General features: G+C 43.3%; 1 protein-coding gene across 3 annotated transcripts in view; it reads right to left on the bottom strand.

Moving 5' to 3' along the window:
• Nucleotides 1-817: 817 nt before the first annotated feature.
• The window catches only part of SEMA6A (semaphorin 6A), a 124,428-nt gene continuing 110,214 nt past the window's right edge, over nt 818-15,031 (bottom strand). For 2 of the 3 annotated variants that reach the window (XM_081054608.1, XM_081054609.1), the window contains one exon: nt 824-4,992. In XM_081054608.1, the coding sequence (XP_080910734.1) occupies nt 3,797-4,992 (1,196 nt within the window). In that variant the 3' untranslated portion in view covers nt 824-3,796. Of the gene's footprint in view, nt 4,993-15,031 lie in introns of all 3 variants that reach the window. The other variant, XM_081054610.1, reaches the window with a different exon arrangement.

Below are 15,031 nucleotides of genomic sequence, written 5' to 3'. Positions count from 1 at the left end.
GAAACTATAATCAATTTTGTGCCGGATAGTACCTGGCCTTATGGGTGGATTCAAGAAACACAATTGGAAATGACTTAACCGAAGGTGACTGGATTACTACAGGTGTGAACCGAGGGCCAATCTGAAGCTTTCCACATGCAAACTGATCTAAAGCACTTAAAAAAATATTTCAGAAGATCAAAAGTAAACTATTATAGCTGAGGACTTATTTAAATAACTGTTCTAAAAATATCCCAGAGGGGAAAACCTGATCTAGGCATTTCGTAACGCTATTCTGCAAAATAAAAATCAAGAGCTGCATCCCAATTTACCTCCAACAGTGTCTTCTGGGTTACAAGAGATAAATGCTAACAAGGAGTGGAATCCAGCACCCTCTACCTTATTAATATGTAAAAAGGCTCAAGTCACATCTGTGCAAGGATCTATTTTTAGTGGACCCTACATACTAAAATCCTAGCCTTGATCTCTTAAACTATCAAGCCTACCATAAATGTTTGATGATGAACAAGCCCATAAAAAGAAAATGCATAAAATGAATTGAGGGAGTCAATGCGTGCTCTGCCTTTTAATTACCGGTGGCTTCTGTACAATTGTGCTCCAGCCAGGCAGGGTGCAGGCAGAGAAAACACAACAATAATTTGGGAGGTGAGGGTAAGGGGCAGGCTGTGGGTACTGCCAACAAATGGGTCTAACTACATTGTTAGTTATGGTTTGGAAGCCAAATAGAGATGGAGGAAATAGTAGAATCCTACCCCAAAAGGGTGAGGGTTAGGAAGGAAAAAATTGAGAGAGAAATAAAATTATTCGAGACACAAAAGATAATGAACAGTCTTGTTTTATTACTTTTAAGTAATAAAGAGCCTTTTCCTTTTTTTTTTTTGTCTTTTTCCCCTTTTTGTTTTCTTTTTTACAGCATACATTAAGTTGTGAATCAGATGTTAGGGGGTGTGGAGATGGAAGGAAAATTGGTGACATCACAATATTTTTACAATTTTACAACAAATATAAATCTGAGTTTGTTGCATCTACTAGGGTCTAGCAAGGGTGGAAAGCAAAGGCACACTCAGGTTTATGGACCCTCCCCCCACACGCAGTGGGGATAAAAAGAAAAGGTGAAAAAAATACTTAAATGCAGAAGACCAGCTCAACACATGTGGGAATTTTAGTGTTAACAACACAAATAATGGGCTGCGGGATGTACGGATGTGGAATGGAATTTTGACACAGGTCTCTGTAACACAGCTGAGGCAATGACGCCCACGTGGGATGAGAGTAGGTGCTGCACCGTCAATACTCTTGAGTCAAGATTTGGGAAGAAGGTAGCGGGGTAATATATACCCATCACCTAAGTCCTGCATTTCTAAAGAAAATTCAAGGGAAAAAGAACAATATGTTGGTTTCTAGAAAGATTTCATGGTTTCAGGGTAGAGTTCACAGGATGCAAACATTGATTTTCCTAACAAAACCAAACAAAAGCACAACACAAAATCAACAAAAACCTAACCTGAACAACAGCAAAACAGCAAGGGATGTTTGGAACAAAACACTGCACGCGACCTTGCTACATACCCAAGTCTCACTGATTGTGGCTGGAGGCACCGCACTTTCACCAGCCAACTCAAAAGTGTCCCAAATTGTCTTTTTTTGAAAGTGTTTTTAAAAGACAAAACTAAACCCAGATCAAACTGGAAATAGACAAAGAGACCACCAAATGTTTAACCATTTAAAAACAATAACCAAAATGAGCATGGCTTACAGTACCTTGACAATTCCTTTGTTCATGATCGAGTAAACAAAAGTCCCTTCTGTGTGCTTCAGCTAATGAAAACCAAGAAAAAAACACATCCCATCCCACCCCCCCCACAAAGCATAACAACAAAAGGATAAAGAAATTAAAAAAAAAATTAAAAATCTTTTGCCCCAGTCAAGGTTTTTGCAGCATCCATTGTGATTGGCCTTGTACTTAGAGTTACTCATTAATCACAGCAGGGACCAGCCTGCCTGCATCTATTTCCATGTCATTTCTTTGTGTGCCTTGCTCCTGTGCACTAAGCACACTGCTGGGAAACTCCTCCCAGGTGCCTGCCCAACCGCACACAGTGTTCTCCAGCCAGTGGACATGGCAGAAATGAGGATTGAGACTTCAGTCCTTTTTCTACTGGTTAAAGATATCACCATGTTGAAATGATCTGAGAATCTAAGAATCTAAGGGAAACGGAGCTCTAGAGGGAGAAAGGGGATTTGCCACCCACAACACTGGGGTCCATGCTTGGCAGCATGGCCAAAGGGTGGTTGGAGTTGGCACTAGAAGGACGTGTGAATTGGAGGGTGTCGTGTGCCCAGCTTTCCCAGGCTTTGAGATTATAACCATCACCACTGCATTCGTCTTCCATCTGCTGGACGCTAATCTTCCAGAGGACTGGAGTGAGAGTGGGGGGGAGGGAGGATTAAATAAATATCTGTATTTCAAAAGGGGGAAAAGGTTTATCATAACGACAGTTTACAAGTGTACACAACTCAGGGTGTAAGGCACAAATTTACACGTGGAAAATAGGCTATTCACAGATGTAACCCCACGAAAAACCCGTGTGATCAAACCATTAATTTATGCAAGATAGCAGCCAGCGTATTAATTAGTTCACACCGTTTGTGGATTCTGTTTGCTGTCTCACATGCAAGGTGAAATGAGATGGCATATCACAAGCTGGTGTCTTCACAGAAAGTAGGAACCACTGACAAAGCCATGTTGGCAGCAATGGGGCATGGATGTGCCATTCTAAAAGTTCCTCTCCTGGTTGCTTTAGAAGTTAGGATCTGGAAGGACTTCTAACTAATTTTTTGCGTGTTATAGAACAGAGGCCTCACCAGCAAATTGACTGGTAGATTTAAATAAATATACCCCTCTTTTTCTTTTAGCTTGAGATCAGACGGTCCAAACACAAAGGTCAGAATTCCAGCTCCAACTTATTTACTCAGTGAATTTATTGTAAAAATAAAGAAACTTAATTATTCCAGTTAATGGATTTCACGTTAAATAGTTTAACTTCAAGGGGCTTTATGAAGAGCTGTTCATAGGGCAATATGTGGAAGAGTCCTTTCCTTAAGGAAAAAAAAAAGGGTGAACAATAAATAAAGTTACTTGCGTTAACGGTCACGTTATTTCATTAAAAGAGAGGAGCAGAAATCTATGACATAGTCGCCCAACATGGCATTAATCTGCTAGAACAGAAAGCTGTAACACTGGTGGGCATTTCACAGTATCTGCGCGTAGTAAACTTCTGCCATTGTTAAAGTCTGAGTTAGAATTATCAATGGATGCTTTATTGTTTTTTGTCATTTTAACTTTCATGATTTTTAAAAACGTATTTGTGTTTCGCAAGGTGGAACGCTAGCCCCGTTTGGCAGAGCCCCGTGCAGTAACGGACAAAAAGCTGCAGTTGCTGTTCACCTCTGGATGCGCACGTGTGTGTGTGTGTGTCGGGGGTGAGTGGCTATGTGCTTTTGGCTCATATTTGTGATCATTTAAGTCTTTCGTGAGTCCGACCTGTTGCAGGGGGTGTGTGTGGGGGGGAGAGTGAAGGAAGAGAATGGAGCTGAGTCCCGCGTCACAAACCTTCACCAAACCACGTGGCCCACGTGTCGGGTTCGCCCGGAGTCCAGAGGGGGACGCGGCGTCCTGGGCTCCGCCGCCGGCTTGGTCCGGTGGGTGCTCAGGCCGCCGAGAACCGTGCGGAGCGGAGCGGGGCGGGCGCCGCGCCTTTCCTGCTGGTTCCACACCTGACCCCTCCCCCTGGGATTATGTACACGCATCGTTGGGCTTCATGGATGTGGAAAGGGGGGCGAAGGTAGGTTTGGGGGGCACGTCCGGCTTTAGCGAGGGCGTGCGCTTCAGCCCCGACCTGGTCAGTGAGTTGTAGGTGCTGAGGCTCGGCTGCCGCGTGACCGTCCCGGCCTGGCCCGGCGGCTGCGAGCCGTGCACCTGGATGGAGTCCACCCTCTGCGGGGCGGGCGGCGGGTTGTCTCCCCGGCCGAAGCTCGGGTTTCTGGACAGGTGGGAGGAATTGGAGGAGTTAGTATTGTTTCTTTTGAGAGTGGTGGCCTGGTGGCTTCTCGTGAGCGAGTTCGTGGGGTAGCTCCTCTTATAGTCAAGCCCATAGGAGGAGGAGTGGTGCATGTCCAGCCGCTTGCTGAGGCCGCTCTGAGACAGGGGGGCCCCCGGGGGGCCCAGGGAGGCCTCCCGCTGGGGCACTTTGGGCGGCAGGCCGTCCAGGTTCTCCACCATGTTCACCCCATGGTTGGGACTCTTGCTGAGATGTTCCTTGATGGTCTTATACTCCAGGGTGGCCGCCTGGTCCTCCAGCGCCATCTGGGCCACCTCGCTCATTTTGGGCTGGTCCACGTACTCGTGCTGGTAGCCCTGCTGCGTGATGGGCAGGACCACCACGCTGGGGATGTGGCTCGGGGAGGCGCGCAGGGGCAGGTCCGTGGGAATCACAGCGGAGCCCATGGGGGGCATGTCCTTCGTGCAGGCGTTGATGAGGTTCTGGTTCCTTTCCCACTCGCGGCTGCCGCGGCTGGGCTTCCGCTTCTGCTGCAGCGTGGGCGTGGATTCTGGGGTGGGCAAGGCTGCCAGATCCAGGTGGTGCTGATCGGCCTTAATGAGCATCTTGGCCGTGTTGCTGGGAGTGGCGAGCTTGCCGTTGTGCATGAGCGGTGTGAGGATGGCCTCTGGCTTCGGCTCTTTGGACTGGGTGTCGCCGAAGAGGCCGCTGAGCTTGGTGACACTGCTCATGGAGCCTCGGCGCGAGTGGGTGAGCTCCTTCTCCTTGCGCTGCACCGCGGACACGTCTTTGCGCCGGTGATCGCAGACGCAGTACACGATGATGCCGGAGAAGACGGCCCCCATGACGAAGGCCAGGATGACCGCGATGGCCAAGAGGGTGACAGGAACGAGCTGGTCATGGCCTTTGAGGTAACTTTCGCGAATCACTCCTGCAATAGACATCACAGATGGTGTTAAGAAACGAAAGGACACCGCGAGGCTTATTTTTGTTTGGCGTTCACCCTGTTAATTAATAACAGTATTAAGTGACAATAGCACCTCTGCATAACTTGTCATCAAGGCTCATCTTGCCAAACTAATTAATCCTCCCCACCCTGTAAAGTATGTAAATAGCCTGTTGCGTTCTTTGTGTTCTTAAAAAGTGCTTCTCCCTTTCAAGTACTTGCTCTTTCTACTCAGCTTCCCTCCGCGGAGTATGGCAGTTTTGCATTTCCAAATTTTATGCCTCTTTCCCTCTCCTTAGTTTTTCAATCTTCCTCTTATGAAATTGAGATAACCGAGATACTTTGAGTCAGGGAGAAGGGCAACGATTTTATGCACATTAAATGAACAAATTGCACAATACTTCAGGCTTCCAGGGTCTTTTCTGATGGCTTCCTTGGGCAACTGGAGGAAAGACAGTGTGTGTCATTGAAAGAAAATAGCTAAAGCTCAAATTACAAAAGTTCATGCTGATTTTGCATCACCCCTCCAAAAACAAAACAAAACAAAAAGCAGGCACAGCCAATTTCAGGTAAATATACCGAATATTTGAATGAAGCCCTTCCCTTACTTATCGATGTGGAAAGGGGGGCGAAGGTAGGTTTGGGGGGCACGTCCGGCCCCCTGAAAGAATATTTAGAAAAGAGGACCATTTGTGGCCCTGAAGTGAGTTTGAGAAGTGTTAGGTCTCATTATTACAACTAGAGTTTGCTGTCACGGTGAAATTCTTCAGCAGAGCTAATCTCTTCAATTTAATGAAAATTATATGACTACACCTGTCAATAATCTTACACTACATTAACCAAGATGGGGTGTTTCTGAAGAAAGTTGCTGTCCCTCTTCCTGCTTAATCAGCCACCAAGCTGAGAGACTAATCAAATGCAAACACTGAAGCTCTTATTTTTTAATACCAAGTGAGAATACACATCACATTTGTCAGATCTTAAGTGCTTGATGTGGTAGCTAAAAAAATAAAATCTAAGAGTTCAATTCCTGCCCCTGGAGAGTGAAAGAACATGAATACATTAGAGGCACTGCAAGGGCTAAGGAAATGTAAACATTGTTCCTATTATGGAAACTGATAGTAAGACAGAAAATGTAACTTTTCACGTCTCAGGAGACGTTGTTCATCTACTAAATCAACTCTTTCTGGAATGTTTAATGTATTTTCCTGGCAGATATCAGTGGCACAGAATTAGAATGAAATGAAATAAAAATCTCTACCCTTTCCCAAACTCACAACATGCAGCTGTTAAACTTCTGCTGAAATGCTCTGTGTGTTACAGTTGAGACCTCGAAGCAATGCATCTTTATGGGGAGTTTTCGTGCTAAAATATTTTGTTTACTAAAGTGACGGTTTTAAAACTAGGAAACCTTAGCCTGAAGATAAAACGTTCTCTTTTGTTCTTTCTAAACTGTCCTCCTCCCCTCAATTGTGACATCCCAGTTTGTCACTGTGGGAATGATTGTCCTGTGACAAAAGATTGTGACTTCAGGTGGCGAATAAATAGAAGCAGCAACCATCTCTTGTGAAACAAGATTCGTTGATCTTGTGAAACAAAGATTCGTGGATTAAACAAATGCCCTTGGTAATGAAGGGCAGGCGAGGCAGTTCACCCCAGGGAAAGTGTATGTAAGATGGTTTAAGACATTGAATAATTTCCAAAGTGACAGTTTTCAAATATTTCTAGACTTGTCTTCATGAACTTTCAAGGGGTAGAAACTGAGAAGCAAAAAGCCAGCAGGAAATTCAGCTATAACTCACACCTTTTATGCTGTGGAACTCCCCAAACAGTGGGTGGACTTTGTGTTCAAATATGTTTTAATACCTAAGTCACCAGGGAACTATGCTAATGAAAATTTGTTCCTTAAATTTGCATTTCCTTTTAGTAATGCTAAAACAGCACTGCTTTCCTTTCAATTTTGGTTGTATATGGGGTTCTGGTGACCATCCTTATTACATATAATAGCACAAAAATGTACACCTGTGAATGAAATGGGTTTCATTTCCCTCATTGACTTGGTGGTACCAGTGGGGCTAGAGACCACTGATGGGGGTACTAGGTACATTTTTTCATAGCAATGGTTATTTCATGCATCCCTTTTCCAGGCAACCATATTTATGGGGGCTGTATCTTCCCAATAAATGAGCAGATATAATAGGTAGCTGTCTCCAGTTGGCTTTGGCATTTTCCAGTTTAAATTGCTCTCTCAGCTTAAGAAGAAACATGGAAAGAATAAGGCTAGAGCAGTCCATTTGTTTTATCTATTATTTATCTGGGAAAACTGCAAAACTATCAAGTTTATCCATTGCTGCTTTGTTTTTAGCTTCCATTCTTTCACGTCTGAAGGTCCTTGCCTATCTTAGACTCATGGAAACCACTTGCTCTTTCACTGGGAAAAACTCTTTAGTGGATGGAATTTGAGTTCAGGTTTTTGGTTAACAAATCAAGCAGGGTCTGACCTTTGAGAAAAATGGCGTCAGCCATTTTTGAGAAAAATGGCGTCAGCCGCCCCCCCCATTCTGTTATGTAAATAATGCCCTTTAAAACCTTTCCTTCCTCTTCAGCTTTGAGATATCTACCATGAAAATGAAGCAGGTGGCTTCCCTCCTCTGCTTGTACAAATCCAGAAACTACAAGTCCAATTTAGAAACAGATCATAGATTAAATTGAAAGCACAGTCAAGAAGTCAAAAGTTATTTTTGGAAAATGCCTTGTAAACTTAGCGCTTTCTGCTTATGTCATGAAAAAAGCAAAGGGACATTCATGGAAATGATTAAGTCATCTCTGTGGACATTGGTCACTGCGAAGGATTGGACACCAGATTTATCAGTGAGGCCGGGGTGGTGCCAGCCGCACTAGGGAGCTCCTAACCCCTGAGTCTTAGGCTCCCGCTTACTGCCGGTGACCTCTTGCTGAGTAACTTAACATCTCTGGCCTCAGTTTTTACACCTGTAATGTGGGGTTAACACATTATTGGGTTGTTACAAGAATCAAATGAAATAATGAATAAGAAAGAGCTTTGATGCTGTAGTTTAGTGGACAAGTCTAAAGGTCACAAGAAGCCACAAAAGAGAAGTGGTGCTCTGTAAGTAGCTCCCCAACGGCTAAGAGTGACAGTCACAGCTGCTCCTTTTGATTCCATTTGCTGTGGGTCTCCCGAGTGGAGAGGGACAAACCTGGTCTTCCCAGCTGCAGACCTCATGCTGTCCAAATGTTGCCAAAGGATAATATGTTGAGGTAACATCAGAAAACATGTCCGTGTTTCAGGACTGCCTCTAAGTCTTGAATTTTTAATTAAGTAAAACAAAAGTAGGAAATGTTGAGCAAAATACTGCAATTACAGTTAGACTCCTGGTGAGGTAATAATCGTGCAATCAGCTCTTTGAGGACAGGGACCATATATGTATTTATCACCCTCACCATTCCCATGGCTCTTAGTTGGGCACCTACTAAATGATTGTTAAATAAATGGGTTTGCAATGCAATGAAGAGACATTTTTAAATGGACTTCTAAACTTAGTGGGCCTTCTTTGGAGTGCCTAATCTTGCTTCTGAAGTTACAGAAACAAGTTATATCTATAGTCACAGAATATAATAATACTAGCATCTATTAGAGAAAAGAAATCTATAAAGTTGCTCAATATTTGTTTAAAATAATAAGAGAAACTCTTTTTAAAATGAAAAGAAACTCATTCTGGACTAATTCTAAAAGAGCTGATGAGGGTAAATGGGTTATTTGTAACAACTGAGTGCTCAGGTGGAATTGAATAATTTGAAATAAATGCATCCCTGCAAAGGGTTCAGGGCTGGAGGTGGATGAATACCATTGCTTCAGAACCTGCAGGGAAACCCTGGGGAAGTAGGAGGGCCTTTGTAGGGTGGTAGGCTCTCTCCCCAGGTATCCCCACTTTAAGGGACCAATCAGAGTTGGATTCTCTCCCTAGCTGTTGATATGCCTTCTTCTACCAACCTCTGGGCCTTCAGCTCTCAACAGTTGAAAATTGGGCATTAGTAATGAAAACAGTTTCTGAAAAATCCTTAGCATTGATTCATTAACCACCAGCTATTTCTCACCAGTCATAAGGTGCTAAATGGTTTATTTTTTCAACCTTCCTATTGCAGGAAGCAAGGCATACAATGGCTTGGAGATTTCTCTGAAATCGTGCCTGAAATTGGCAGAACTGAGAAAGAATAGACTCTCCATTTTTTTCTTTTTTTTTCTGAGGTGCCAGTTTTCATATGCTGAGGGAGGTCTCCGAGGGGCAGTTTGAAGCTCTTTAGAGGCTGAAGCAATGAAAAGATTATAAACCCCACCCTCCAGGCCCTGCAATATGTGATTCAAAAAATAAGAACAATTATAAACTGTGAAATAAGAGCAAGTCCAACACAGTTCTGATTTTTGCTGTGATGACCATGTCACTGCATTTTGAAATTTCAAACATCACGTTCTTTATTTAAAGAACGTTTTCTGGTAGCCCGGCCTGTGGGTTCTCTGCAATCGCCTAGCTTGCATGGGGGATGGGGGTGCCCAGCGCCAGGCTCTGGGACAGTACACCTCAGGATAGATGCTCTCCTAACTCGGGCTGACGTTCTGGGTGCCTCTGCTATCACTTTCCTGGTGTAACGGATTCGCCTCCGAGCACCTCTGGCTGTCTTCAGCATACGGTTACTGCATGGACTGAAGTGCTGTGTTAGGTGCAGGAGGAACAAACCCTGTGAGCCGATGTGGGGGAGGCAGGTGCTCAGACACACACGACAGCCAGGAGGGGAGGCAAAGGCTTTGTGTAGGAGGTGGCGGCTGTCAGCTGCAGTGGAGAAGGCAGCAAGAGCCGGGGCAGGCACGGAGGGACGGGAAGGTAAGGCTGTCTTCAGTTAACGGCTAATGGTTTGACACCCTTCCAGTCTCTTCCACGCAAGGTACTTGCCACTCTCCTGCACTCTGTCTTGCCTGTGGGCCCCCACACAGGCTCTTCCCTCCGCCCTGAATATCCCTGCTCACCACCTAATCCTCTGACCCCCTCCTTTAGGTGTCAGCTTAAATGGGGAAATCTTCTCCAATCCCTCAGACTAAGTTAGCTCTTTCTTCTACAAGTGTCCTGAGCCCTGCGTTTCTCTATCCTAAAACCATCCCTCTCCTGATACTTGCTTTATGTTTCATTTTCTTGCCTAGGCAGCTCTAAGAGGGAGATTTACCACTGAATCCCCAGGAATAAAAGTAAATATCTGTTAAATAAATAGTAAATGAATGCATGAATGAATGTTTGTAGAGGAAAAATACGAGAGCTAAACATCATTTGGGAGCAGGCTGTAAAAGCCTTGAATGACTGAAAAAGATATTTAGAAGACATGTCATTTTTGGAAGGAAAGTTCTTGGTTAATTTACTTGCAATTTTAAGGGTCTCCTTGCCCCAGCAAGCTGACTCAGGTTACTTGCTCTACGTTGAATCCATTATTGAAAAACTCTGTTGGCTTCAGAGTCAACATTTTTGCATTAAAACTAAAGCTAGTCTACTTGAATTCACTACTACTGGTTTTAAGATTAAAACTCTGTCTTCAACCAAATGCATCCACTGCATCGTAATAGCTGGGAGGTGGTATCTGTCCTATCAAAAAATGAAGCAAAATAGACACCCCGCCCCCCAAAAACCCTATAAAATCAACTGCACCTATTAAGCTAAATTCCAAGGAAGAGCCCCCATATGCCCTCAGCTGCCTTGCTAGGCAGCCAGTACCTCGAAATGGTTAAATGCACACTTTCCCCTCTCACCCGCTCACTGGACTGCCTGTTTCGGGGCTGCTGTGATATGATGGATGTGTCTGTCTCCGTAGTGCAGTGATTAATAGGCATCTGTGTAAATGAGAGTGGGGAACCACAAAGACAACAGAGCCTCTCTGTGTCCGTTAGAGAAATATGCAAAGGCGAAAAGGAGGATGAACATTTCCTCCACTGCTGAGCCAGAGTGGGGTTCATGTTGGGTCTGAGAGCTGAGAAAGATGGCAAAACACCAAGAAAAGCCCTGGAGTAGGATCCCCTAAAAATAGACTCGATTTTGCTGTACAGTAAGACAAGCCTACAGTTAGTTTCCTTGAAATCCTCATAACAACTTGGGTGAATGGAATCTAACAACCCAATTTTTCTTGTTTGAAAATCTTATTGCATACAAATGCCAGGCTTCCAGTCCTGCAGGGCAGTATGAATGAACTAGTCACGGGCCAAGTACCACGGCCACTAACCACAGAGGGCCCGCTGTAATCCCTGGTAAGGAGAGAAGAAAATAGAGGGGAAAAACCCTAATGGAGGCAATTTCGCCTCAAAGCCACACCCCAGCCAGTGGAGATGACCACACTGAAAGTGCATTGGGAGCTCTCTGTGGTTATCTCGGCAGGAAGCAGCCTTCTTCTTGTCTTACGGCATAATATGAACCAGATGGGATAGGAATAAACTGAAATGCCAGCAGCCATGGAAATGGGCTCAGAGTTTATAACTCAAACTTTCCTTTTCCTTTTCTTTTTAATTTTCCCCCTTCTGTGCCAACAGGAGGCTGAAGATTAGGTGCTGGGTCTTGGCAGGCCTTGATACGAGATGTATAAGTTAATGACTGGCCATGCCAAAGTAGAAGCAGCTTCCTGGCTGCTTGATAGCTTTGGTTCAGAAGCTACTTAAAAACTCACAGACTGAAATAATGCTTACTGTGTGGTTGTGGTTGACTGCCGATGAATCCACTTCCAGTTTTATCAGCTTTGAAAACAATGCATTTTCATTGTTTTTGGGAGGCCATCACAGGAAGAAAAGGGAAAATAAGTATGACATTCATTCAATTTCATATATTTTTAGAGGAGAAACAGCTTCATTTCTCCTTCTGTGCCAACAGGAGTGCTCGGCTCACTGTTCTTCTTCTCCCCTGTGTTAGGTTTGGCAGTGCCAATGGGAGCGCTACACCCAGAGCGTGGAGTAGGGTCTAGATTGGGAGGCATGAGAAATTAGCTTTTGAAAGCCATGCCTTAGGATGTTGAGCTGTGGTTCCATGTGGTAGAACTGTCACTGTCTCTGTAAAAGTAGTGACTATTTCAGATGAACAAAGTTTTGCAATGTTTGCACTCTTTAACTTCTTTTTGAGGTTTTCTTTCTAATAACACTGGAAACCCAACATCTAAGTAATGTCTGAAGCCAAAGCATTTCTATTTTCTAACTTCCTGCTCCCATCTTCTTCCTTGGCTCTCACGAGGCATCAAAGCTACAGAATAAGGAAGTGAATCTCCTAATAAAGTTGTGAAATTCAGGTGATTCTTTGGATTATTGGCAGTGCTTTGATTTTTTTTTCTCTACAAGATAAACAAATAGGAAACAGGTCTGTTTGAATACTCCTAAAACTACCAACTTAAACTTGCTAGAAATATAGTTTTTGAGGTCTGGGTTATAGATAAGGCTGGGTGTTAATGGTTAAGAACATAAATTTTGAGGTAATAAAGACCTGGATTTAAGTCTTGGCTCTACAGCTAACTAGCTGTGTGACCCTGGACAAATCACTCAATCTCTCTAAGCTCCAGCAGTGTTGGCTATCAAATGAGTGTTGTTGGAAGGATTAAATAGATTAAGTAAATGAATGTGTATAAAGCACTTGGCATTGTGTGAGACACATATTAATGCTCAATTAATAAAGTAAGGGAAGTGTTTCTAGAATTTCTGACAAGTTACCTGCCTTTGACAGGGTCCAAGATAGATTGTTTTAATGCAACACTTTGGTAGTGTTCAATTGTGTTAGCCAAGAGTGGAAAATAAAGGTTTGAAAATACAACAAAATCTTGGCGTCACCTTTAATAAAATAATCCATAACAACTTGGAAAGTGTCCAAATCAGTGCTACTCAGCATCAGCATCACCTGTAACTTGCTAGAAATACAAGTCCTTGGGTCCTACTCAGACCTTTGGAATGAGAATCTCTGGAGTTGGAGTTCAGAAATTTGTGTTTTAACAAGGCCTCCAGATGATTCTTCTGTTCACGAAAGCTTGAGAAACATTGCCCTCAGTGACATGACTAACATTCCAAAAAACGCATCTAAATGTTAACTTTAAGGCCCAACCTCACACATCACTGAGGCAGTGTACAGCCAGACTTTAAATAAAGAAATGTACCCTGTTTCCCCGAAAATAAGACCTAGCCGGACAATCAGCTCGAATGCATCTTTTGGAGGAAAAATTAATATGAGACCAGTCATAATGTAATACAATATCATATTTATTATATTATACTATAAAGACCTAGTCTTATAGTAAAATAAGACCGGTCTTATATTAATTTTTGCTCCAAAAGACACATTCGAGCTGATTGCCCGGCTAGGTCTTCTTTTCTGGGAAACACGGTAGTCTTCCTATTGGTCTTTAGTGGGTCTTGTGAATGACAGTTTCTTTACTGCAGTTGCCATACTCTGACAGAGAATACAAAATTGATATGATTTTATTGGAAAGACAAACAAATCCCTAATACTTTCACTTGGTACCTGACAAAAGCTTGACACACTGCCTAAAACACCATGCCAACTACTACCCAATTTGCTAGAGCCAAAAGCTGCTGGAAAAAAAATGCCTGTGTTCTCTTTATTTACCCCGCATGAGGATATAGAGGGAAATTTCTGATGGTCCCCCATCTCTGTCACAGGGGCCAGCAGGTAGTGAGTGGTTGGTATTAGGGCTCAGATATACCCTCGATTGGGTCAGCTCAGTCAGGACCGAGTCCCAGGGACAGAAGAAGTAGAATCTCAGTGGGAGCTCACTACTGAATAGAGCAAACTCCTTTAAAGGCCTTCATCGCCTATCACCTGGAAATCAATGCCACTCAAACAACGCACAGCCGTCAAGCAACATCTGATAATGGTTCAGGAGATCTTTTCCCCTATATCTTTGCGTGATCAGGCAAGAGAATAAGAAATTCAGGAAGAGTCTTTTCCCTTCATATTTCTGGATTGATTCCTGAGTTCATGTGTTCACTCCCCAAATTCAGGTCCCACTTGATAATAAAAATGCCTAGCACAACTACTCTTTGGAGCTCAGTGTTTGCAGATCTGCTGAGTTGAACTGAATCTGCAAATCCATAGACTTATATAAGACATTTTAAGTTACATGAAATTTCTGCTATGTGCTTTTAAATCACAGAGTGCAAGACCCACCAGCACTTAGGGTATATTTATTATCTTAACAAATGTCAGAGGATTGTGTCCAGTGTTATCAATTTTTTATGAATAGCAAGAAGCTGTAAGACTGGAAACGGCAAGCTTTAATCTGTCCAAAAGGTTAGGCATAATGCAGTTTGCTGCCCTATAAATTTCTTGACATCATTTTCCCTCCTAATAAAGCATTGTCAGTGGTGACTGTCCTGAACTTCCATTATTTCTGTACAGTTCATAATGACTGCTTTGCCTTTAGTGAAGAAATGTAATTGCAGATACATATTTGAAAAAGAATGCATCCCTTTAAAAAACATGAAATTTAAAAGTAATTGGAGTGGGAAATTCCCATTATCCCATTAAAAATGAACTTTTTTACAAAGACAGTTTTCAGGCTGTAGACTTCTAAGAGCTTAAGAAATATTAACTAAGGATGACTAACCCTCATACTGCTAATCACAAGCTTTCTGACACGGATTAAGATCCTGTCTACTGGGCATCTGGTAATGTATTTCAATACATCCAGCTGAATCTCACTAGTTTATTTCAGGGCCCTTCTACAATTAAGATGCTGGGAAGTTGACATGATGTGGTTCATGTGGTCCTCTCAGGCCTGTAGCACGGCCCGTACTGTTTGTGGGACTGTACCTAATACTTGCACAGCCTGTATCTTCCTGGAACTAGTGCATGCATACAGCTTTTCTGTCCTCTTTCTCTCTATGGCAATGGTATGAATTATGTATTCTGAGCAACTCTTGCAACTTTTAAGCCATTCTCACGTATAGTGTGAAGAAAAGAGAAGCTGTGTTCAGGAAACTTCT

Source organism: Rhinolophus hipposideros (genome assembly GCF_964194185.1).
Source record: "Rhinolophus hipposideros genome assembly, chromosome: 7".
Classification (NCBI taxonomy): Eukaryota; Metazoa; Chordata; class Mammalia; order Chiroptera; family Rhinolophidae; genus Rhinolophus; species Rhinolophus hipposideros.
Note: the sequence above shows the minus strand (reverse complement) of the source record. Positions and strands in the feature narration are given on the sequence as shown.